The sequence below is a fragment of the Sturnus vulgaris genome, chromosome 2 (genome assembly GCF_052056855.1).
Source record: "Sturnus vulgaris isolate bStuVul1 chromosome 2, bStuVul1.hap1, whole genome shotgun sequence".
Classification (NCBI taxonomy): domain Eukaryota; kingdom Metazoa; phylum Chordata; class Aves; order Passeriformes; family Sturnidae; genus Sturnus; species Sturnus vulgaris.
Window position 1 is genome coordinate 116,754,136 of NC_142244.1, and position 25,956 is coordinate 116,780,091.

Genomic DNA, 25,956 nt, shown 5'->3' on the forward strand with positions numbered 1-25,956 from the left:
AATTCAGAGATCTGCTGACCACCAGAGCAGGACTAAAATCTACTGGCACTTGCTCCCACAGCACGTCCAGCACTTCCACAGGACAGAAATATCTGTGAGCAAGGTGTAGTCAACCATCAATTTGCCTTTTTAACCACTACGAGTTCAAGTGATCACACCTTGAAAAGCACCTTGGGAAGAAAACAAAGGAAAAAACTCCAAAACATATGCCAAGATCTCTAAGCATGAAAAACATTATGGATTTAGAGTAGGTAGAATTATCTTACAAATAGGCCTTACCTAATGTTAGTTCAAGGGAGGCATAAAAATACCCACCTTGATGTGTATTTTGCACTCAAAAGAGCTCAGAACTCTCTGAAAATAGACACACTGCAAAAATGGATTCCCTCATAAAGGTTTATTTCTTAAAGCATCATCTCAACATAGTGGAAGAAGTTCAAGAATATATTTATTTTATTAAGGTCAGGCTGGATGAAGCTCTGAGCAACCTGGAATAGTGGAAGTTCTCCCTGCACATGGCAGGGGGTGGAACTGGATGATTTTAAGGTCCCTTTCAACCCAAACCATTCTGTGATTTTATGATTTTTCCATGCAACAAAGAAATTATTAACTCCAGCCATAACAAATATTTGAGATTGTGATTATTGAGGAGTCTATAAATGAACTACAATTGGTGTAATATTGGGAAAATTTGTGTAAATTTTTGCATAGATTTTTAAGAACTCAATGCAGATTCAATTTCCTACCTCATCCATTTGAGATTCTGTTATTCCCATTTTGACATCAGTCCACATAACTCATTTAGACATTAAACCTCCTCCCCAAAAAAAGTATTTTTGGTGGTAAAACACATCTCTGACCCTCTCCTTTCAGATACAGCAAGGCACAAACATTCACTGACTGATGGGGAAGAGCTGCAGGTGACTGAGTGATCCCAAGAGTGGATCATCAATCCAGAAAAAAAATCAGTGGATTGTAGCCAAAGCCCAGCTGGCCACAGGACTGGGCAACCTCCAGAGGTCTCTTCCAGCCTCAAGGTTTCCATATTTCTGTGTCACAAAAGGCAGCACAAAGTGAGATTTCTCTCTGGATCAGGAGTTGTTAGAGTAGCTCCTGTGTTGGGTGGGACTGCACCTGAAAATCCCAACAGTAATTCCAAGGTTTCTTTGCATTCCTGTCACCCAGCTCATTAAAGATCTACTTTGCTTCTCAAGGTGTCTTTGTGACTCTCTTTGTCCCTCTGTCACACTTCTACCTAAGTGTTCTACTGAGGTGCATTCATAGTGAAAGATAAAAAAGGAGTCAAAGTCAGACAAAATCATTAGAGCATTAGAAAAGTGACATTTCCTTAATACATCTTCCTACTTCTCACGTCCCAACTAAAAATTAGCCCCCAAAGAGGACCATTGTGACAGTTTGGACCCTGTGAGTGATGTAAATCTGCCTTCAGAACTGACATAAGCATCTCCCAAGTGCAGCAGCAGATCTTGGTTCCATGACATTATAAAGAGTTATCTTGCTGATAACAGAACCTCTGCAACAGCCTTAAAAACACTTCCCTGCCTGTGGATTGTTGTGTGAGATGGGGCAGGTAAAAGCAGTCAAAGTCCCACAGCATTTATTTCCTATTTCTGAAAGTTTAAATGAAGGAATTCCCCAAGTTTGGAAGCATCCAAGGCCATGCTGGACAGGGCTTGGATCAACCTGGGACAGTGGGAGGTGTCCCTGCCCATGGCAGGGGGTGGAATTAAGATGATCCGTGAGCTCAGGCTGCACAATTCATTTTCCATTCTCTTTGCCTTGCTAGAACTCTTCTTCCTTTTCTCCAACATTTTCCCTCCTAAGATGATTGCTTTGGCCTGAAATGTTTTGAGCTTCTTTCCTCACCTCTCCCTCCTATCCCCCCCTCCCCTTCCATGTTTGAGTTGTTCACCATGTGCAGATATTCCCTGTTCCCTCTCAGGGATATGCTGGCAGCTGAGTGAGAACCTGCCAGAAGACACGACCAGAGAATGAAAGTGTGAAGTGTCTCGTTCCCCACAAAGGGTGTTCTCCTTCCTACACGGAGAGTTCAAGACCTTGTGGGGCCACACCACAGGACAAGCACGGTTCTTACTGTGCAGGACACGTTCAGACTTTCAATCTTTTTCTTTCCAACCCCTGCTAAGCCACCACAGGTGAAGGAAAACGCTTCTTGTTGCTTTTTTCTGTGTTTAAACTAGTGACGTGAAAGCAGCCCAATGTCCACCCCAAGAAAATGCTGTGTTAGCTGAGGAACTGTACAACCCTCTTCATTCACAGAAGATTTTTTTTTTCACAAAGTTAATTGTTTTGCATAGTTCTGGCCAACTTTATTTTTCAAAATCTCTGCTTGGAAAAGCTCTCAGCATCCGTAAGCATTGTGACAGCTCAGCTATTGAAGAGTGTCTGGAAAAGGGAGTCAGATCTGTGCACTGCTCTAATACCCAACCACCTCCAAGGTGTATCAGCACATCCTAAAACTGACAGGGAGCAAGCAGCAACAAGCACTTGTATGTGAGAACTCTCTGTCCCAATAAACCCACCCTGGAGATGAGTTAGAGCTACCAGAGTTCTGCCTGAGCATCACAAATGTCAGCCACGAGGGATTGGAGGGTTTAGAACAATCATCTTTCAGGCAATAAGCAAATGCCAACCTGAACTCTGAGTGAACTTCTGCAGCCCTGCTCTGCCCATTGTCCCTGTGCACGGGGTTTGGAGTGGCTGATGGGAATGTGGGGGTACAGACACCTCACTCTGCTCGGCCTGCAGTGGGAAAAGCTGAGAGAACCCAGGCAAAAGCTGAGACAACTCAGGGAACAAAGGGAAATTACCTGCAGCAGCTACTGGAGAACAATCCCATTATAAATATCCCACACGAGTTCCTCCTCTGGAGGAACTTTATTCTTGTGAGGGAATTATTAAGAATGGCTGCTCCAGAAGTTATCCTACAATAACTATTCAGCCAACTTCCCTGTACAGAAATGCCAAACACTGCTTTCCCTCCCAGCAGAATGGAGCCATAAACTTAGAAACAGCCCCGCTCTCCAAGCCCCATTCATGGGCCAGCACACCCACGGATTCCCCTGCTCCTGCTCTTCCCTACTGGCCAGAGCTGCAGGGAGGTCACAGTGCTCAGGAGGTGACATCAAACCCCTGGGTGCCACCTTTTCCCAGCCTGGAGAGAAAGTAGGCCAAGAGCAGGTTCATGAACTGTTCTGCCACTGCTGAGCCTGTCTTGGCCGGTTTCTTCCCTGAAGGAGCTGCAGCAGGAGCTGGACTTGTGGTCTGTGGCTTTTGTGCAATCTGAGGACACCAGTTCCCTTTCCTGCAGAAAAACTGGGGCTCAGACCTGTCACAGGGAAAGACTGTGGGAAATATCTTCCAAAATATAATTAAAAAAAAAAAAAAAGGCCGCTTCAAAAATCTGGTACCAGAAGGACTGAAGGCTGCTGCTCATTGTAATTCTCCCACTACAAGAGAAAGAAGTTTCTAAAACTCATTTAATCCACTGGCAACACAGTATATAAATCTGTGTTTCATTAACTTATAAATATGACTTTGAGTACACTCTGGAGAATCTTAGAACTGAGAAAATGTTGTGAAAAGTGAAACCACTTTTTTTAATAAATGAAGCCCAAGATTGCCAAAATTCTCAGCTAAAACCTACAGGAAACACAAGCACTCTGAACTTTCAAAGTCCAAATTAAGCTCTGTGAGACCTCTGCTTTTCCATTTCTGCCCTGCTGAAGCAGCTGCTGGAAAGCACAGCTAAAAAACCACCTGGAATTCCACAAGGAAACAGGGACAGGCCTACAAAGGCCTGAATGGACTGAAAACCCACTAAAATGAAGAGAACTGTGTCCAGAAATGAGGAAAGCTCAGAATCCTTCCCCAGCTTTAATTCTGTGCCTCCATGTCAATAAGTTATGATTCTGTTTAGCTCCATGAATGCCCTGTTTGTTTTAGGGGGCAGAATGGAAGCAGCACTCACTGAATAGGTGGCCATACAATAGATCTTTTTATTTTCATTGTGTTTAACATAATATCCCTTGCCACTCTTCAGACTGTGCTCCAAATAAAATTATTCCTGGCTGCATATATATTCTATAGAGTGGGCATTGTTTTTGCATCCTTGGAATTCAAAAACAATCATTTCCTTCTGTAGAATTCTGGATTTTCTCCTGCTCTGCAGAAAAACGGCGAGACATGGCATAAACATAAAAGGGCTCCATAATTTAAGTTTTTGTACATCTGGAACTTTGCAAAGACAAGAGACACATCCTAGCAGGTAAATCTCTGTTTTACAGAGCTCCAGAGAGGAGCAGCTTTACAGGTTAGGCAGAAAAATCTCCTTTTTGATGCACTGCCCTCATGTGATCCTCCAAGAGAGGATATGCCAGGATTTCGAGAGGAAGCAACTGTACACACAGCACCAGAGTTATTAGTGAAAATTTTCCCATTTTCTAACACAGTTCAAGTTCTTCCCAAGTTTTCCTTCCACACTGGAACTCTGTCCAAGTCCTCAGGAGCACTGGTCAAACCCAAGTACTTTGGCTGGTGATTCACCTCAAAGTGTATTTATTTATTTAATGACAAATGAGTGAAACAGTATCTCAGCAGTCAATACTTTATTACTGAATATTTAATAACCTGTATTTCAAGAAGAGGCCTAACATTTACTTTAAAACTGACAAATAAAAATTATCCAAATCCTCCTTTTCCAGAGGTCGCTGATGCTGGTGAAAATGTGCCAAGGTTGAGGTTCCAAAGCTTCTTTTTTCTCTCTCCCTACAAATTCATCCGCAATTTATGATTTTATGCAATTGTTCTAAGGTTTATGATTTTTCTAATTGAATGAAAAGCTTGCCATTAAAAAGAAGGAATATAAAGGAGAGGGGGAAATGGAGATAAAATTTTTTTATGGTCATGGTGAAAGTTCAAAGAATCACAGAAACAATAATCTTGGAAAAAGCCTCCAAGATCATCAAGTCCAACCTTTGACCAAACAAACATAACAGCTCTTACAGCAGAATAAAGACTGAAGTGTGAATTCTATTCCAAACACAGGTTTTCCAATAATTACTTAATTCCAACTACCTTTAATCCTGCTGAAAGACCCACACCTGCTCCTCAGTTCTGAGTGAAAACCACAAATACAAACAGAAAAGAGAACGTTCTGTCAAATTCAGTAAATAAGGAGAAAAATATTTTATAAACCACTCTTAACCTCCCAATACAGCAGAAATTTAGTGACACAAAGTTTAAATGGACATGATTTTACCCCTTAAACATGGTATAAAAGAACTTCTAAACTTACTCTTCAGAGTAAACTTACTCTTCAGGTTTCAATTAAATTCCAAGTACACAATTTTTATTAAATCTAAGGCTTTGGTTCTAGAAATCACTAAGTTTCTCTATGAAAACATTGGCTTTATCCAAGAGAAACTAAATTTCCCTCTGCTGAACCTGATCTTTTCTGAAAGGTTTAGAAAAAACAGTCAAAAAATTAAAATTCCACCACAGTAAAGATCAGATTTAACCAAAAATCTGCTGGTGACAGGAATTCCCACCATTACTGGCAAATGCCAGGTGGTTATCAAACCACAGATACATATTGATACTTATGTTAAAAAGAAGGGAAAAAAAACCAAAAATAGCATGAAATGTACAGTTAAACAATTCCAGTCAGTTTTGGTGAGTTGGAAGGAGAGAATGGGAGCAGTTATGGGAAGAAAATACAGGAATTGGACAGAGGAAGACAGAGGGAGGGAGTGGGAACAGGACTGAAGAAGGTAAAGTGATCCATGACTGAACAGGAGAAAAAAATGGTTGGGAAAGCAGAGAAAGGAAAAAAAAATCTCAGATACAGATGCAGATTTAAGCAGCAGAATATATTTTAAGCTCAGACTCCCCAATATTCTTAGGCAGGAATGATATTTAGGACAGGAAAAAAACCAGGACTCAACTTACAGCTGAGGAGGGGCTTGGGTTTTGGTGTGGGGTTTTTTTTATGTCGAGGGGGATGCGAATACACCATTTGTGAAAGGTGAGTGTGCGTGTGTTAAAAATAGTGAGTGTGTTAAAACAGATTATTTAAAAAAAAATCAGATTCAGATCCTGATGTCGGACAGCGAGAAGGGGCGAGGTGAGTGTGTCAGCGTTACACAGCCGTGCTTCATGAGGGAAGCTGGGTACTTTAAGGCATTTTATTTAAAAAAAAATAGGAAAAAAATAGAAAAAATAGGGGGAAAAAAGGAATAGAAAAAATACGGGAAAAAAAAGAAAGAGTAGAAAAAATAGGGGAAAAAAGAAAAAGTAGAAAAATAGAAAAAAAAGGAAAAAAAGTAGAAAAAAATAAGAAAAATAGGGAAAAAAGGGGGGAAGACAGAGGGGCAAATAGCACCCATGCAGAGATGCGGGTGCCCCACAGGCGGCCGCGCTCGGAGCTCAGGGCTCGGAGCTCAGGGCTCGGAGCTGCCCGCCGTGAGGGCGGCCCGGCCCGGCCCGGCCCGCACTGCGCATGCCCGCGCGCCGCGCGTGAGGGGGAAGCCGATGGCGGCGCTCCCCTCAGCGCATCCCCGGCTGCCGCAGCGCGCCCCAGCAACAGCGCCTCATTAGCATAGCCCACCCCGGGCCGCGCCGCGCCATTGGCCCGCAGCGCCGCGGAGCCGGCCAATGGCGGCGCGCTATGCAAATGCAGGCGCGCAGTTGCCAGGGCAGAGCTGGCGCGCGGCGGCCAATGGGCGCGGGCTCCATAAACAAGGAGCGCGATTGAGCTTTGTCACATTCGCCGGGCGCTGTTAACACTTTGCGGTGTAGGGCGAAATTAGCTCCATCTCCCGAGGATCAGGCTCATGTTCTACATTTCACCCCCACAGCAAGGGCAGGGCGGCGCAGCCATGATACACGGGATTTACGGATAAGCGCGCCCGCGTTAGGATTTCGCCTTGCCCGGCTCCGGGACGCCTTCTCCAGGGTTGGGATGCGAAAGATTCCCCCAACGCTGCCGGGTGGGAGCGAACCCGACTGGAATTCTTCCCGGGGCTTTAAAAAGCTCTAAAGTTCTCTGTCACTGCCTTCCTTAGGCAGGTCACCTCCTAAAATTACTGTGTCAGGCTACTCCTGTCCTTCCCTTTTCCCCAAGGATCTGAATTTATGTTTCACTGGTTTGGGTTTAACCCTAACGACACAACATCATCCTTTATTATTATTATTATTATTATAATCACCCCCCCCCGACAGATTTTAAGCAAATGAAATTTCAGCTCCGCTAACAAAACTGAACATGAGCGAAGCTGAAGCATCCTACGAGAAATAAGCAGATTTTTTTTTTTCTTTCTTTAAAGAAAAAAAAAAAAAATTATCTGACAGCATAGTGGTGTCTCTGTGCCTGTGACGGCGTGAATCCATCACTGACCAGCCCCGCTCGCAGGGCTGCTGGGGAGATCCCCTTCCCACGCGCAGGGGGGATGTGGATGATGTGGAAAACCGGCGGCTGGAAATGCAAAGAGTGACAGACACACTTACTCTGGAAGCCCCCGGCTGTCCCTGCAGCAGCAGCAGCAGCAGCAGCAGCAGCAGCAGCAGCAGCAGCACTGTCCCCTCTCTCTACGCCGTGGCGGCCGCAGCGATGCCGGGCATGTTTTACTGCACTTTGCCGAGCCCGGCAGCGATGTGCCAGCGCCGCTGCGAGTCACTCACCTGCCGAGGGGGTGGGGGGTGCTTCCTGTTCTCCGGGGCTCCGCCAAGGTGCCACCGGACAGGGGACAACGTGTCACCGGACAGGGGAGCCGCCGGGGTGGCCTCGCTGCCCGGTCACAGCGGGGACAGCACCTGCGGCCGGCCGCGCACCTGGGCACGGCCGAAGAGATGATGCCGGTTTTCCCGAGGACAGCCCAACTTTTCAGAGCTGGAGCGGGGAATCTGATTTTTACCAAGCGCCCGAAATGTCAGTTCCAACAGAACTTCAAAGTTTTCCCGGCTTCTTCATTCAACAACTTCATTTTGGACATTTTAGCAGTAGTGAAATTACTGAAATCTCTCTTTGCATTGCCCTGAAACAGCAGCATCTGCCTCAGTGAAACTCCTGAAATCTCTCCATGTATTTCCTAAAACACCAGCAGCCACCTCAGCGAAACTCCTGAAATCTCTCAGAATGTCCTAAAACTCCAGCAGCTACCTCAGTGAAACTCCTGAAATCTCTCCATGTATTTCCTAAAACACCAGCAGCCATCCCAGTGAAACTCCTGAGATCTCTCTGAATGTCCTAAAACACCATCAGCTACCTCAGTGAAACTCCTGAAATCTCTCCCTATAAACCCTAAAACACCAGCACCTACCCCAGTGTGTGTGCACTACAGAACCCAAAAACCAGTGCTGCCCGTTCTCTATCTCGTGGCAGCTTTTTGAACCGATTTATTTCATTTATTTCGTGCTCATCTCGCAGCCCCTGCAGCAGCAGCGTTACCTGACCAGGGGCTTACAAGATTTTCCAAGCAATCCGGGCAGGGCCGGGACTTTGCAGCGCTAATCCTTGTGCTGGGCTGCTCCGCTGTCCTTTCAGGGAAATACTTTTATCAGCACTTAACCGAGAGTTCCTCGTGTTGGTGCAGCGCCTCCTCCTTCCCCCACCTCCAAAGAACATTACTCACAATTTGCAGTTTGCAGTGCAAAACTAATTAGAGATGGAATAAATTACCTGCTACATGGCAGCACGTCAAACCGCACGAGAGGTGAAAAACACCCAATATTTTATCCCAAATCAATACCCGGCCTGATGGCTCAGGCATTTCCAGCTGAACACGGAGTTAGCATAAATATTGTCATCATTTTTAAAGCTCTCTTTTTGCACAAATAGATATATTTAAAAAAAAAAAAAATTAAAAAGAAATCCTTCCCTACGCACAAAACCCATCAAGGGAAATTACTTGAATTATTCTATTTCCCATTTGTAGTTACTGAGGCACAAGATATATTTAAACAGTTGGTAGAGAAAAAATGGGAAGCATCTCCCATATCAATGTACAGCCAGCATGCCAAACCATGAATGTAAGAGCTAAACAAGGGATGAATACATCATGTGCAAGAGTCTCACATGATATAAATTATTCAATACCTGACCAAAGAGAACAGCTTTCAGGAGAGAGGGGGAGGATCTCAAAGTACTTTTGTAGTTTGAATACAGGCAGGGTTAGGAATTGATGCAGAATCTTTTTAACTTAGTCGTTAAATAATCCCATGTATTTTCCAGCTATTTCACTGGGTGACATCCATCCAGCTCTGGTGTCTACCATAAATAAAGGTGGATTTCATCTACACAGTGATGACAATTTTAAAATAAAACCAACTGTAAAAATAAAGTGACTTGGCACGTGGGCAAGTGTGTATTTTCAGAATTTGGGCTGGCCCCTCCTTCCACTTGCAGGATTTGCACAGCCCTATTGATATTAAAAGTCTTTTTTCCTTCACTAATCCCAAACTGGCTGAAGAGTTTGGGGTTTTTGGGATTGGATTTGAGATTGCTGTTAACCTACCACACACCTTTAAGGACCAACACACACACACACAGACTTTTTAAGTGAAAAACTGAACTACAAAAAAAAAATAAAAAATCCACCATTATAAATTCCACCTCTATTATGGGGAAGCTGCTGGTGTGATGATTCCAGGGAATTCCCTCACTGGCTGATTTCATGGATGATTTTGAAGATGTTCATGTCACTCCAATGGAAATTTATAGCACTTAAATTTTGGCTACAGAGCATTTGAAGACACTGCACTGCTTTGATACTTTATATTAATAACACAAATTCTGACAGAGTTCCTAAAACTCAGAATACTTTGTATTAATAAGAAATTATCATAGCATTCCTAAAAACCAGAATGCTTTGTATAAATAACACAAATTCTAATGGAGTTCCTAAAACCCAGAATACTTTAAAACTCTTAGGCATGCTGTCCTTATTAATCCATATCACAGTTCATAAAATAATAACATTCCAGGTTTTTTCCTCACTCCAAAGTTGCCTGGAAGCACCGGAACTATTCCATAAAATCCTCATAGGTTGTGAACTGCACCTAAACCATTTTTCTGCTGCATTCTCAATGATTTGATAACTGATATTCTGACACCTGCATTTTACAGCAGGAATCTGAAGCCAGTCCTGACAAACTCCACTCAGAGTTCTCAAGTCACTAAACAATAAATCATTCCCCACTAAAAAGTTTCAATAGTTCCATATCCAGCTTAGTGCTCATCACAGAAAATTAAAAAAAAAAAAAAAATCAGAAATAAATCCAGGCAAGGGGTTGACAAGTCCAGTCAAACCTCACAATTCCACAGAACTCATTTGAAAGCCCAATTTCCTGCCTTTGTAATAATTCCTGTATTTAGTACACACACTTTTAAGTTTAAGCAATTACTTCTTTTGATTTGTCTCACCTTGAAGTAGCAGCTTTTAAGGAGAAAAAAAACTTAAGTGTGGTTGAATCTGTACTTCCTGCTGGAAACCACCAAAAATTTGGGATGCCAAACTTCACTAATCCAAACAATATAACCCCAGAGTGGGGCTCACTGTAAACTGTATTGATTTCTCTCAAGTAACACAAGTTTCAACTCATAAAAATTTAAAACACAACAACAAAAACTATTCACAAAACAAAAAAGAATATCATTATTCCTTTAGGATAATACTGTGATTTAAGAAACTTATTTTAGAAGTGTAACTTGCATTTTTCCTTTTAAGGCTTTACTGTTTCCAGCATAAACTAAGGAGTAGGTATTAAAGCTAACTATGAAAATTGGGGTTTTGTCACACTAATAATAACAATGAGAGCAACACTACCCAAGTATCAGAGTTGTGCAAATTTAAGAAAATAGATTTTGTCTGCATCTTACAGAATCCTAGAACGCTTTGGGTCTCAAAAACCACCCAGTGCCACCCCTGCCACGACAGGGACACCTCCCACTGTCCCAGTGTCCAACCTGGCCTTGGGCACTGCCAGGGATCCAGGGTCTGGGAATTCCATCCCAGCCCCTCCCAGGGAACAATTCCTAATTCCCAATATCCCATCTGACCCTGCATTCTTTCAGCTGATCTGCATCCACAAATCTGATTCCCAGCTTACAAAAACTCCCATTTGCCATAACTGGGCTCCTCCTTTCCAAGAAGTGCCACCTGTCCCCTGCAGGGACATCATGGAAGATGTGTAAAACAAAGACACCCTGCTCCAGCTGGAACACTGGAGCCTCTCCTTGCATCAGTCTCTGGTTTTTCTGGAATGTCAATTCCCAGAACAAGCTCCTGAGAGCTGCCTCTCACCTGCACCTGCAGCATCCATGTGGGACGTGATGTACCAAGGCCACCAAGAAAAGCAGGTGACTTCCACGGGGTGCAGGGAGGGAGGGAAGGAATCATTCCAGCATTTCCTGAAGGAGCTCTAAACTACACCAAGGAAAAGCTGACTGGATAATTTGCCATAGTTTGGTGTTGGGTTTGGGTTTCCTCACCTCCAGAAAGGTGCAGTGGAAGCATCCAACCTGAGGAAAGAGACTTGGATGTTTCCATGGAAAGGTGATGATGAAAAATTATTTACAGGATCTAAACACTAAACACAGAAGGAATTCTTCAGGGTTCAGCCAACAACTGTGTTCTGAGAAAAGATCACCCCAAGTCCTGTTCATAGCAGAAATGTTCTAACCCCTAAAGGCTTTTAATTCAAACCAAACTGTGCCCTGGTCTGGTCAGGGAATGTTCCCAGTTCCTGAGGACAGTGTGAACATCACATTTACAGGCACCAGACACAACTGTCCTGCAATGCAAAGGAACCACGACCTCCTACAAAGTCCTGTCACCAAGGCTGAAGTCACTGCAAGCCAAGAAAAGTGAAATAATAACACACAAACTCTTTATTTAAAAGTTTAGGTACCAATATGAGCTTCAAAGCTCCAGCACTGAGGTTTTTTAAGTGTTCTCAGGGAACAGAACACTCAGCTCCATGCATGGCACAGTCAGGACTCTGCACACACACATGTGAGGATGAGTCTGTAACAGCCTGACTCTTCCCTGGCAGGCAGATGCTGAAAGAAGAGGGAAGGAGTTGGAAGTGCCCTCCTGCCATGAGTGAAAACTCACTGGAGTGAGGGCTGTGTCAGGCTGTGGTGGGAAGAGATGATTGAGAAGGGATGCAAACAAATGTCACCCCAAAGAAACATTACCACAAAGAACTGTCACCCCAAAGAAATGTCAGCCCCAGCAGGACATCAACGGGGGCAGTTATCAAATAATCCTCAAGGTAATGGGACTTCAGGGTGCCCAGAGCAGCTGTGGCTGCCCCTGGATCCCTGGAAGTGTCCAAAGCTAGGCTGGATGGGGCTTGGAGCACCTTGGGATAGTGGAAGGTGTCCCTGCCCATGGCAGGAGTGAAACTGGATGAGCTTTAAGGTCTCTCCCAATCCAAACCACTCTGTCATTCCATGAATTTGGAGGAGAAAGTATCAAACAAGCCCAGGATCTGCCACCTCTAAGATGTTTGTAAAAGACAACAAGAGCCACTGAACTCAGCATTCTCATCACTGCCACGCAGCCCAACCTTTTACCAAGTCCTTTGAAGAGCTGAAAAGCCTTACCAGAAAGAAAGAGCAATATTGTTTCTCTGCAAAAAGCAGGGCCTTGGTGCAGAAGGAGCAGAAAAAGCCCGAAGCACCTGCTCCTGTTTTGCAGCACCAGTTGTTCTGCCAAGCAGTGGTGACACTCGAGGCTGTGCTTTGCCAAAGCATCTGGGTTGAAAGCACCACGGTGTTGTTGTCTGGCCCTGCTGGCCAAGTGAGCACAGAACTGCTTCCAAATGTCACTCAAGCTCACACAGCTCCTCAAGACTTCTCTGGGAATTTGTGGGATTGCTGTGATTTCTTAGCAGCTCCAGAGAGCTTGACCATGGAGAGCAGAAGGTGCCAGAGAGGACTTCCCTTCTTTCTCTGTCCCACAGAAGGGTAAGGGGACACTTCCCAACATCTCTGCAAACAAAAGGGAGTGGACAGAGGTGGAAAATTGTCTTTGCCATCATTTGTGAGAGGAAAGCATGGCAGACCTTCAGAGGGGTCATGGCCACCTTTAGCCAACACTCCAATGTTTCAAACTAAAGATTAAATGATTTTGCCAGGGGAGGTTGTGATTGGATATCAGGAAAAACTTTCCCTGGCAGAGTGGTCAGGCCTTGGGATGAGCTGCCCAGGGAGGTTTGCAGTCACTGTCTGTGGGAGCGTTCAGGAGCAGGCTGGATGTGGCCCTTGGGGACAGGGTTTGGGGGATGCTGGTGGCACTGGGGTAAGGGTGGGACTGATGATCCTGAACACCAATGTTTAACAACCTTTTCAATGAAGAAATTGCTCCTGGTGTCCAAACTGAGCCTCCCCTGGCACAACTTGAGGCCTTTTCGTCTTGTCCTGTCCCTGTTCCCTGCAAGCTGAGCCTCCTGTTCCATGGCAAGCTCAGACACAGAGAATGGTAATTTTGTGTTCCCAGCTCACAGGATTTCATTCCTAAGGACCAAAAGCACATTAGGCACAGAGTCACATCTGGAATTTCCTGTGCTTGCCTTGTAACTGTGCTGAGGAGCCCAGAAAGGGCTGGAGAAAAGAGTCCCTGACTCTCCAAAGCTGAGCAGAGCAATGCTTCTCCATGGAGTATCTTGTCCAGATCCTTCCAAAAACTTCCTGAGGCATTTCTTGATCTGCAAATCTGACCAATTCCTATGTTAGAATGAGGAAAGCCAGGCCTCTGTCAGGGGTGCCATTAATCCAAAGGTGCAGTACCTGTCTAATTACCTGGTCTTTGATGAAATTCTGACTATGCATTAGGAGCTGATGTTGAAAGGAGCCCAAATCACTTTGTTTAAGTAGCTGCTACCCAGACTTGCTCAGAAGACACCCATTCACTTTTCCCTAAATTGATCAAAAGGTTTATCCAGGAGGGAGATTAACCATCTTCCTAATGGGTTAGGGCAGCTTCTTGGGAGACCAAGCTACTGCTAATCTGTTATCGAGGATAATGTGGATTTTTGATGGCAAAAAGACACTGCTAATAAACTGAGATCCATGGGAGAAAGTGTGACACCAAGTCAAACAATAAAATCCTGTAACCAATCTGTAAATACTGAGCACTGCATCTATGCAGGGGTATTTGTAGGGAAGGAACTGGTCCATGTGAGGATGGGGCACAGGGTGTCCAGAGAAGCTGTGGAGTCCCATCCCTAGAAGTGTCCAAGGCCAGGCTGAGCAGGACTTGGAGCAATCTGGGATTGTGGAAGGTGTCCCTGTCCATAGCAAGGAGTGGGAATGGGATGAGTTTTAAGGTCCCTTCCAACCCAAATCATTCCAGGATTCTATGAAAGCAAGAATTCCCTTCTCCTTTCTACCAACCCCTTCCCAGAAAAAAAGGTGAAGCAGATTTTTCCTTCATGTTGTACAGGCTATAATTCGTGGAATTACAGGACACAAATGATTCCTCAGGTGTCTGAATATCCACTGAGTGTTTACTCAAATACCTGTAGAGTGAAAGACTTCAAGTGAAAAGACGTCACTACAGATCTGGAAGTGTTTTGAACCCAAATCCCTGCTCCAGACGAAGTTAGCTCCCAAATTCTATTTAAAGAAACTGCCTTCTATTGAAGAAGTGGAGTATTCAGCTGGCTCCGTTTTGGTGGCACTTTTTCTGAGCAGAGAAGTGTCAGAATTTTTGCATTTGGATGGCAGCCTATAGAGCCTGGATTTCTCCCAAGAAAAAATGAAGTTGTGCTTCTTGCCTTCCCCTGGAGCTCCACATGCCTCCAGACATAAAAGAAAACACCAAACAAACAAAAAACACAACAACTACTTTTTTGCCTTTCTCAGGATCCAAACAGTCGTTGCCTGGGGCCTTTTGCTACCAGAATCTTTGTTGGAAAACAAAGCTGAACACAGAATTTAAGCTGAAGGTGCAGAATCCTAACTTGAAAACTGACCCATTGATTTGGATGTGAAACAGCCTCTTTTTTTTTTCTGAGGAAAATCTCTTTTCTTCTTAACAGAAGTCATGAAGACTCCTGAGGTCCATGAAGTCAGCCCAAGCCAGAGGACAAGAACAACTTTATAGATGAAATTTCTCAGAAGATGGAAAAAAAAGCTGAACTTTCGAAGGAAAGTAACACAAAATTCTCCCAGGCTTTGTAAGGGAGAAGGAAGCAAAGGAATATTCCTGCAGCTGCAGGTCAGGAAAAAAAGAAGTTGTATTTCTATATATATATTTATAGATTATGTATATATAACAAAAGATAGAACAACCCTGGGGTTTTTTACTTTGACAAGAGGGGAAAAAAAAGCAGTTTTCTCCTGAGACATCATAAGTCCAAAGAGAAAGGAGAAGGGATTTAAGGATAAAAGTGGAATTAATAGCTGGGGAAGCATGGAAGCAGCAGATCCCAGGAATCTTTCCCACCAGGCAGCCAGGACAGGGAACCAGCACAGACTGTGCAGCTCCATGGGATGGGCTCTGGAGGCTGGGAATGCTCCATGTACTAACAGGGAAACAGGGAATTTTTGTCCAGGAATTGGTGCTCTGAAATCTCCTCTGACCACATCTGCTCCTGCAGCTCTCTGCTGGCACAGTTTACAAATCAAGTCTTTTCCTTGAGAGAATCAGTGAAAATGGCAAAGCAGGAGAGGCTCGGCTGTGAACTGAATTTTGTAAAACCCTGGGATGTAAAGAAAGGGAAACACATCAAAAGAATTGGCCAATAACTGCACTGCTCACCTCCAGATTTTGGGCTGTGACCCTTTTCCTTTGCAAGATTTAAAAGAGGTTCATGCTCTTATCAAACACCTGCCATTAAAGGGACATTGAAGGTGAGGAATAATCCATTGATTCTGAGGATCACCAATGACAAAATACAATCCATCCCAAACTGGTCTAAATTAAAGCACACAAGATTAACTTGTTCTTTTGTTTTTCTTTTTTTTTTCCAGCTATTTATTTATTACAATTATTTTAATGCTGGGATCCAAGTTTTCCTTCAACATCTCAGCTTGTCCAGAGCAGCTGTGGCTGCCCCTGGATCCCTGAAATTGCCCAAGGCCAAGCTGGACATTGGGGCTGGAGCAGCCTGGGACAGTGGAAGTGTTGGAATGAGATGATCTTTAAGCTCCTTCCAACCCAAACCATTCTGGGACTCCATGACCTCAACAAGTCAATCTTGAAAAATTGAATTTTGGAGAAAACTCCAGAGATGTGAACATTTAAGCCTAAAAAGAAACACTGCCTTATTTACATCTCCTTCTGAGCCTAAGCACCAGAAATCCCCTTAAACTTCACACCATGGATTTATCACTGGACTCAGGGAAGTCTCCAGGAATTACTCAGCATTGTGAAATGATTACTGTAAAATTATATTGCAGCTGGAAGTTTTAGAAAAGTCTAACATAAGAAACAAGAAAAAATCAGTTACCAGATTGCTGCTATTTTAACACAGTCATTAAGGACCTAACACAGAGCCCACCATGAACATCTGGAACTCACCTAAAGTGAAGCTGTAAATGGAATTATGATGGACATCTGCTGCCTTTCAGATATTTTGTAAGTGAAGTATTTCAAAGTAAGTGAAGTGAAATATTTTCACTTTTGTAAGTGAAATATTTCAAAGAGCCTAATTCCCACTTTTATTCCAGACTAAAACAAAGCCTCTGTATTATTGGAAGGCACAAATCTTGGTAAATGTATTTGGTGGAGGGTTTTAATTTATTTTATAAGCTAATATAATATATATATAAACTATTATTCCATACCTACATGAAGATAAAACCAGTTTTATACTCAACCCAACTTGTGGAGAAGGATGTGATCTACTGAGAGGCATTAACAGCAAGTCAGGAACTCACATTAATATGGCAGGTGAAATCACAGATACTTTTACCAATATATAAAATCTTGGAGAACCAGTTCACTCCTTTTAGGCATCTTCAGAACCCTGGAGGAGCATGAAGATGTCAGTCCTAAAAAACCATGTCTGGATCTCCATGTACAGCCAGGAATAGTTTATTTTTCTGGAGTGCCAAGGCAGTCCTGAGGAATTGTGCACTTCAATCACAGTATTAAATATTTTCTCTATTTAAAGAAACTGCCTACAAAACCAGGTAAAAATGAAACCAACTTCATCCACCTTTACAACCATCATCCTTCTGTTTATTTCCTGGCACAACACATCTGCTGATCCCTCTCCATCACATCTGAGGGAGCACAAACAAGTGGCAAGTTCAACCCAAAATACTGAGCTCAAATAGGCAAGATATTAAATATTAAAATTTTCTGTGATTTTAGTAAAGAAAAAGCAAAGTGTTGGATGGTTTAGCAAACTTGAGGTGGGATTCTCTGTTCACAAAGTGGATTCAATGACATGAAGGAGAAGTTAAGAGTCCAAAATAAACCAGTTAGAAGATCCAGAATCAACCAGTAAAAGAAGAACTTCATACTCTGCTCTCTGCTTGTATCCCCAGTTTTTAAAGGGATTTAAAATAACCAATTTGTTAGGAAAATGCCAGCACCAACAGATTCCCATGGGGAAGGAGGAAATCAAGAACAAATCTCTTTTCTGAGTCTGGAACAAAACTGCTGCCACCTGTTCCACCTTCCCAGCAAAGATGTTCAGCAGCTGGCTCTGTGTGCAATAAACTCAATTCTAGGTCCCCAAAGATATTTTGGGATTTAATTCAGCCAGAGGTCACCGGGGGTGAGGTGTGAGTGTCAGTGAGTGCTGAGCCTCAGGAACCAGGCTTTTCCCTTGGGCTGATGGATCCATGCTGGCCTGGGTATTCCCTGCTCTTCCCAGCACAACTGGAAGGTCAGGACATTAAACCTGATGTGTCACTGCTGAAAAAAACCCCCGATGTTTCTTGCTCTCTAATCTAATCTCTGTCCTTAACAGCTTATCAACAAACGTGGTTTTGAGACTGTGGCGTCACAACGGAAATCTGAGAGTGAAACATTCCCAGTTTTACATTTTCCAAGCTTAATTTTGTTCCTAAATCCAGCAGGGTTTAAGCAGACCCACTCAGATGACGTCTGAGCTGCAGCCAGTGACATCAGAGGGCTGACAAATGTGTCCTGAAGCTGCCTGATGGAAATAGCCAAGCTACCCATGGACAGCTGACTGCACACTGAGCCATGGAAACTCTGGTAAAACCTGCTGAGAGGAGTTTACTCCCCTGGCTATAACCAGGAAAAAACTCTGTCACCAAGCTGAGCATTTCCTGTGCTGCTCTGGAAAGCTGGGAATCCACCACAAACACATCTGGGCACCACTGCCTGCAAGAGTGTTTGATAGAAACATTAAAAACCACGTACCACAAGATGAATTGAATAGAACAGGAAGCACCAGCCTGACTAGAAAAAAGAGAAATACAAATCTTCCAAGTCAGAATGTCCAATTTCAGCAAGATTTATGAACAATATTTGCCCAGTTCTTGCCTCCACTTGCCTGATGAAGTATTATAAATGGAATCCTTACCAAGAACTACTCAGGCCTGGCTGTTAAGAGAGCTGTCCTAAGGTGTCTTGTCTATATTTTAAAATCTAATCCCAAAGGAACAGAACTTCAGGGATGGGGGGAGAGGTTGTTTCCACCTGGCTCCATGATTTATGAAGGATGCCTCCTACAAACATTTGCTGCCCTTCTTATGGATTCAACACAGAGTATGTTCACAAACTGAAGTGGTACTATTTTAAGTCAAGCTTGTCCCATGATGATAAATTTTGGGATGGGGCACAGCTGAGATTCCATGGGCTGGGAGGGCCTTTCCAACCTCAGGTATTCCAAGAAATAGCCATGAAATGCTGCTGGGCTTTTCCAGCCCCAGGTACTCCATGAAATAGCCATGAAATGCTGCTGGGTGCAGATCTGCACCCTGGGAGGCCCTTCAGGAGCAGGGATTTCAGGGGTGATCCTTGGAAAGCTGCAAAAGCTCCCGAGCTGGTGCTGCCTGTGCCAAGGCCATGGGAGGAGAATCCCTGTGGAAATGAACCCAGGGCATTTCCCTGGAGCACAGGGCTGAGATTCCCTTCAACACCCACCCTCAGCCCAAATTTCACTCCAAACCCTCCCAAGCCAGGCCAGCAGGACCAAGCCAGGAACATTTGCTGCCAAAAGGAGCAGGAACACAACACAAAATGGGATGCACAAGACAGGGCCACCCCCAGCAGCCACCTGAGCCAGGAAATCCCTGGGACAAGGCACAATTCCAAGACTCCATGGGCAGCTCCAAACTCAGTCTCACCATCCCATTGCTGCCTTGCCCAAGAGAATTTTCCTTTTTGTTCCCACACTGACTTTAAAGGCTGCAGGAACAACTCTGTATTTGCAGTGTTATGTTCATTTTACACCTCAGGCATTCTCAGTGTACTGACCAATCATTCAGGAAATGGGAAATAATTTTTTATAGTTATGATTGCATTTTTGATCTGCATTTTAATTTGGTTTTGTTTTCAAAATCAATTTTTTCTTTGCTCCTAGAAATCAGCAACAGAAATAAATTTCAGCCTTGCAATAAAGAAATCTCCTCACAACTTAAAACTTCATTCAAAGTTACCTCAAAAGGCTTTTAAAAGAGGGTCATGTGTATTTGGAGGAAAAATGAATAGAAATTCCTTTACTAGAATATTAAAACTATCTATAAGAACAGCAGCATCTAAAGATTTTTCTGGTATAGATACTCTGGTCTGTTCCTGAATAAGGAAAGTAGCATCCTCCACCAGGCTGTAATTCCATTGCAAAATCCTGGAACAGGATTTTTGTTTCCTCTTAGATGGGGGCTGAGGCTGAAAACTTCAATTTTCAATATCACAGGTACTGAGCCATTCTGGAGGAGGGGAAAAAAAAAAAAAACCAAAAAACCCTTTTCTTTTAAATAGGCAACTTCTTTTTAAATATGGATGCACGAATCTAACTTTAGCTGTCCAGGTTTTCACATTGCTGCTCTCAAATACAGAAAGTAGAGCACTAATTTAGTCTGTTGACTTCAAGGTTATCATTCATTGAGGTCAATGACTCCATCTCTGAAAAGCAGAACTTCCACTTTCAGTCTGAGGAGTGCTGCCCTTCCCCACTGCTTTCAACCAAAAACTCCCCAAACCAGCAGCAAGCCTTGCTGCAAAGGGATTTATCCAAGGAAAACCAGGAATTAATGCCAGGGATATCCAAGCCCTCATTAGCTGTTTGTATTTCAAACTTCCCTCCTAATGAGCAGCTCTGTCTTGGATAGGATTTTTGTGGTATTTTCTCTTTATGGCAGATCTGCTCAGCCAGGACTTGAAAATCCAGCAAAAACTCCCTGGGAGGATCCAGCTGGACAGAACCCAACTGGAACCAGTGTCCCACCAGGAACAAAACCAGTGGGAGCCACACTGTGTCCCAGCAGGGAATCAGCACCTGCATCTCTTCTGCTCTTTCCAAGCCTGGCTTTTCTGCCACCTCCCAAGGGACCCTCCAGGTGTGTCCTCACCTCAGTGGAACCAGGGCCAGCATCTCCTCTGCCACAGGAACATCCAGGGGAGGGACAACGTGGTGCTGGCCCAGGAATTTTCTGGATTTTCCTTCCAGTGGCTGTGACTGAGGCAGTTCAGGTAACACAGGTGAGCTCCAAGCACAGAGCAGCACCATGGACAAACTTTGTTCTGACTGCACAACAACAGAGGGGTTTTCTGCTTTGGTTTGTGGGTTTTTTTTTTACTTCTGACATATAAAAACATCCTTTAAAATAGCTACAGGCTCAATGAAATCAGCAGCTAAAATGTGAAATAGGAGATGTGAGAGCCATGGCCCAATTCAACATTTCCATTGTATTCTTCTATAAAATAAACATCTGGACACTTGCAGGGTCTAAACTCAACCCAATCCAGCAACTTCCCAGAAATCCTTCCTCTGGGTTTGTTATGTTTTAATAAGGAACACAGCTGGGGGAGGACAGATATCTGTGTGAGAACTGACTATTGAAATGCTCGTGCAGTATCTTTATTGAAAAGTATTGGATTGGCTTTTTTTGCTTTTTTTTCCTTTCCCAAAAATGACTTTATTTTTTTAAGTTAAGAGAAATATGAGCACCTCCAATATCTTATCAAACTTGACTATACCATTATCACATTTCCTTGGGTTCTCAACATCTCTGGTGCATCCAAGATAATTCCAGTTGATGAGAATAATTTGCTGTAACCATTATGATACTCTGTTTTCTTACAAAGGTTACAAGAAGAAGCTTTGAGCTCTTCAAAAGCTTAAAAATCAGACAGCTCAGTATTTTTAGATCCATATTCCTTAGGCTCCAGCATAACTACAAAAGTCAAAACCAGAAAGCTGTTATAAAACCAAATGATTTTTATAAGGAATCTCCATTAAAAAAGAGGAAAATAAAGAACAACCAACCACTGAGTTACACAGGAGCAGGACAAGGGGTTACAGTAACTCTGGAAACACCAACTTTCAAACAGAAGATGAATCCCTGCTTGTAGGAACCCAGCACAATCCCAAATTTGATGCCACCACACCATGAAAAGTGAATATGGGTAGGATGATTGACCACCAGCCTCTCTACACCCAGAAGTGTTTGGTTCCTTGCTTTCCCCAAAGGTCCTGGAGAGACTTGCAAAGGACAAAGAAGTGAAAAATTCCCATTCTGAAAACACTTCTTTATCACAGATCACGTTCTGAGGCATTACCGGTGTTACCACAACATGACTGAAATACAAACTTGGCTTTTCCTGTAAAGAGCTGAACCCCAGCTTTGCTTTTTGCAGAGTGTTTCAGAGAAAAGCAGAACAGATCCTAAAAACTCCACAAGTAAACACTGAATCAGAGAATCATTAAGGCTGGAAAACACCTCCAAGACCATCAAAGTCCAGCCATTACCCCAACTCTGCCTGGTCCCTCTCTAGACCAGGACCTCAAGTGTCACATCCCCAGATTTCTGAGCATTTCCCAGGGTTGTGATTGCAGCCCCTGCCAAGGCCTGAGCTCCCTTTCCATGGGGAAATTCCTGCTGCTGTCCAAGCTGAGCCTGCCCTGGCCCAGCCTGAGGCCATTCCCTCTCCTCCTGTCCCTGTTCCCTGGAGCAGAGCCCGACCCCCTCTCCCTGCTCCTCCTGCCAGGGACTTGTGCAGAGCCACAAGGTCCCCCCTGAGCCTCCTTTTCTCCAGCCTCAGCCCCTTTCCCAGCTCCCTCAGCCCCTCCTGGGGCTCCAGCCCCTTCCCAGCTCCCTTCCCTGCCCTGGACACCTCCAGCCCCTCCAGGGCTCTCCTGCAGGAGCCACAACTGGACACAGCCCTCGAGGGTCTCTCAGTGCCAGCACAGAGGGACAATCCCTGCCCTGCTCCTGCTGGACACACAATTCCTCATCCAGCCCAGCTGCCAGTGGCCCCTTGCCCACCTGGGCACCCCTGGGCTCGTGTCCAGCCCCTGGCACCAGCACCCCCAGGGCTTTTCCAGCTTTTCCAGCCCCTCTGCCCAGCCTGGAGCTCCATGGGGTTGGTGTGACCCAAGGGCAGGACTGGCCTGGTTGACTCTCACCAATGTGGCCTCGTGCCATGGATCCAGCCTGTCCTGATCCCCCTGCAGAGCCTTCCCACTCCAGAGCCACTCTCCTGCCCAAACTGGTGCTGCCCACAGATGAGAGTGCACTTGATCCCCTGCTCCAGATCGTCAATAAAATTACTGAAAATATTTCAGTTCTCCAAACAGCACCTTAAAGTGCCCTTTTGTTTGCTGGGTATATATTTATATATATATATATATACACACACACATATGTGTGTATATATATATATATATGTATGTATATATGTGTATATATATCTCTATATACATATATATGTATGTATATATATTTGTATTTATTATTATTTTATTGTTATATTTATTAATTATATATTTTGTAATATATATTGTAAGTATACATATATATACACATATATATTGTAATGTATATAATATAAACATTATATGGGACACATATATAGATAGATATAGATATAGATATAGATATAGATATAGATATAGATATAGATATAGATATAGATATAGATATAGATATAGATATAGATATAGATATAAATATAGATATAGATATATATCCCACCTATTATACACGGCAAAAAGAGAAATTCAACATGCTGTGAGTTTTTTTTCCAGGTGAGTCAAGTTGGAAAAGAACATTTCATATCCCCATTTCTTTAGTTTTTGGGGTTTTCTGTTTGGTTTTTTTTTTAAATCAGTGGACCTTAATACATTTCTGTGTTTTCAGCTTAAGTGGTGATCTAAAATGAAAGTAACTCCATGGTAGAAGTGACAAAAATTTTCTTTAGGGGATTGTTTCCCCAGTTCTTTTGTGGTTAATTGCAGGGGTTTAGAGCAGCTTCCAGGACAAGGAAGTGAAGCCCATTAAAAGAAAGAATTTATTGATCCTGTAGAAGTTTCCCCACTTTAACCAAAGGTAGTTTTGACATTACCAGGCACCTCTGACCAATCACCCTGCAGAAACCTTCTTGAAAATGCAAGAGAGCCATTCTCAAGAACCACAAATCCTTCAAATTTTGGGCCTGAGCTCTCCTCAGCTCCTTTGAATTTGAGACTGAGATCAGCAGTCACCAAATAACTCCTCCTGTCCCTGCACCACAAAATTATCACAGGGCAGGGCCTCATTTTAAGTCCTGCAAATCTTGTTCATTCTCAGAACCTCAGCACACCAAGCCTGGCTCTCCCAACAAACAGAAAATGCAAATAAATCTGACTTTTCTAACTTCCAACACATCAGAGGCATAATGGTCTTTGTCCTGGTTTTTGATCTGTATTTATCAAGGGACTTATAAATAAAGAATTTGGGCTGCAGAAGACAGAATTACCACTTAAATTTCAAAATCTTGTACCCATTTCTATTTTGCAAGCTCATAATTCTACAAGCTCAACACCATCAGAAATTCTGACCAAAACTGAAAGTCCTTAAGTTGGAAGTTTTAAATCAGATTACTGTACTGCAATGTGAAACTGAATTCTCTCAAACACTGTCATACATAAGGTACAATTTCATAACATTATCTCTCCTTTCAGTTGTGGGATGAGTATTTTTAAAGCTTTCAAAACATTTTCTCAATATTTAGGTTCTATTTTAATCTGTCACTGTCTACTAGACAGAGCTCCCCGAATCTGATGGGACATCAATTTTCTAGACTTTTAATGCTGCTCCTCTAGATTTAGATATTTAAAATGAAACATGAAAATAAAACAACCCTTTGGAGAAGTTTTTCCTTCTTTTCTTTGCCCAACCTAATTTTAGAATTCTTTAGACCTGCTTTGACTTGAGCTTTCAGCACACAGCTCACAAACAGGGGAGTGGAATGAGAGATGTTTGGTTTTCAGGGAATGAAATCTCCACTTCCAGCATCTTGGTCCTAATCCAAAGGCTCCATGTAAACAGACCCTCCAAAGCTGTTTATGCACCAACAGCTGATGCAACTGAAAACTGTCAATCAGGAGATGAGCTGGATGCACACACAAATCTGCCCAGCATTTTTTTTTTTTCCCCCCAGCCCTAAGGATTCCTGGGGTTTAAAGCTGAACAAGCAAACCAAAAATTTGCTTGAAATAAAGGTATTTGGGTATAAAAAAATTAATAAAAAATTAGACCAACCCTCTTGGACAAACTCGGTTTTATTCTATTTCTGCTGCTCATGATTTTCTGTGTTGAAATATCAACTGGATTTCCAGCAAAACTAAAAATCAACCATTGAATCTGGAAATACACTTGGCACTTCCAGGATTTCTGATTAGCCAAAAAATGGGAGAACTTCCTAAAATATCAACCAGTCCATTTAATTGGCACCTTCAGAAGCATTCCCATAAAAACTTTGAAAACAGTATTTCCATTCAGAAAAACCATTTTCTTCCTGGAAGAAGAAGAGTTTTCCAAGCTGCAGAAGAGTTTTGAAAGTGCACAGAAAGATTTCAAAATTCTGTCGGTTCTTAAATATTCTACTGAGTTAGAACAGTGGGGGGACAGAGAATGGAACAGCAACAAAAAGCACATCAAGAACATCCATCATTTTTCATTGTAAAAATCCTAGATATTAAATCACCTGTATGCATCGTCTTCTTTCAAGTCTCATATCATCCTGCGGGGTTGTGGGGATGGGGGAGTCCAGCAGCAAACAACACTGAAAAAGGAAAAAAAAAAAAAAAAGAATAAACTTTTTAAACTGCACCACAACTGCTCAGTTCTACCCTGAGCTAAAAACCAAGGAAATCCAAACAGAAAATGAAGTTTTCCAACAGGAAAAGCACAGACGGGCATGACAAAGATTTATCTTCCACTGATACCTGGCTTTAGAAAAACTTTTTAAGTGTTAAAATGTCAAGGATTAACTGAAATTTCAACTGGGCATTGACTAAATCTCAAAATTAACATCATCCCAAAAAATCCCAACAACCCATCTTTGCCAAAACGTTAAATGTGTGGATTTTCACAGAAATTCAGGACAATATTTCTAAAACACAACTGAACTTATGGGATTTTCTCAAATCTACAAACTCCAGAATTATAAATGCATTATAAATGCATATAAATTCCTAAACGTTGAAGTTCACTTCTCCTCGTAGCCTGATGAAATTAAATTAGGTTCACCTTGCTGCAAATAATTAAAATAGGCTCAGTAAAATAAAATTGTACTTTTCATAGACAAAGAGATATAAAGACAAGAGTTTCTAGGAAGAAAACTCCAACAGAAATTAAGAAGAACAGCAGGATTATGAAAAAAATAAAATAAAATTAAACCCCAAAACACAACACCCAGCAACTCAGATTGGTCAAAGCATTTCCCAAGCATTTGTTTTTCACTTGTTCTCCAACAATCATTGGTACTCTACAACCTA

The 25,956-nt window shown here is 43.0% G+C and overlaps 1 protein-coding gene across 3 annotated transcripts in view; it reads right to left on the bottom strand.

Moving 5' to 3' along the window:
* The window catches only part of DYRK1A (dual specificity tyrosine phosphorylation regulated kinase 1A), a 72,206-nt gene that overhangs the window by 23,250 nt on the left and 23,000 nt on the right, over positions 1–25,956 (bottom strand). For 2 of the 3 annotated variants that reach the window (XM_088160492.1, XM_088160490.1), the window contains exon 2: positions 25,164–25,241. In XM_088160492.1, the coding sequence (XP_088016618.1) occupies positions 25,164–25,173 (10 nt within the window). In that variant the 5' untranslated portion in view covers positions 25,174–25,241. Of the gene's footprint in view, positions 1–7,548; positions 7,657–25,163; positions 25,242–25,956 lie in introns of those variants that run through there. The other variant, XM_088160493.1, reaches the window with a different exon arrangement.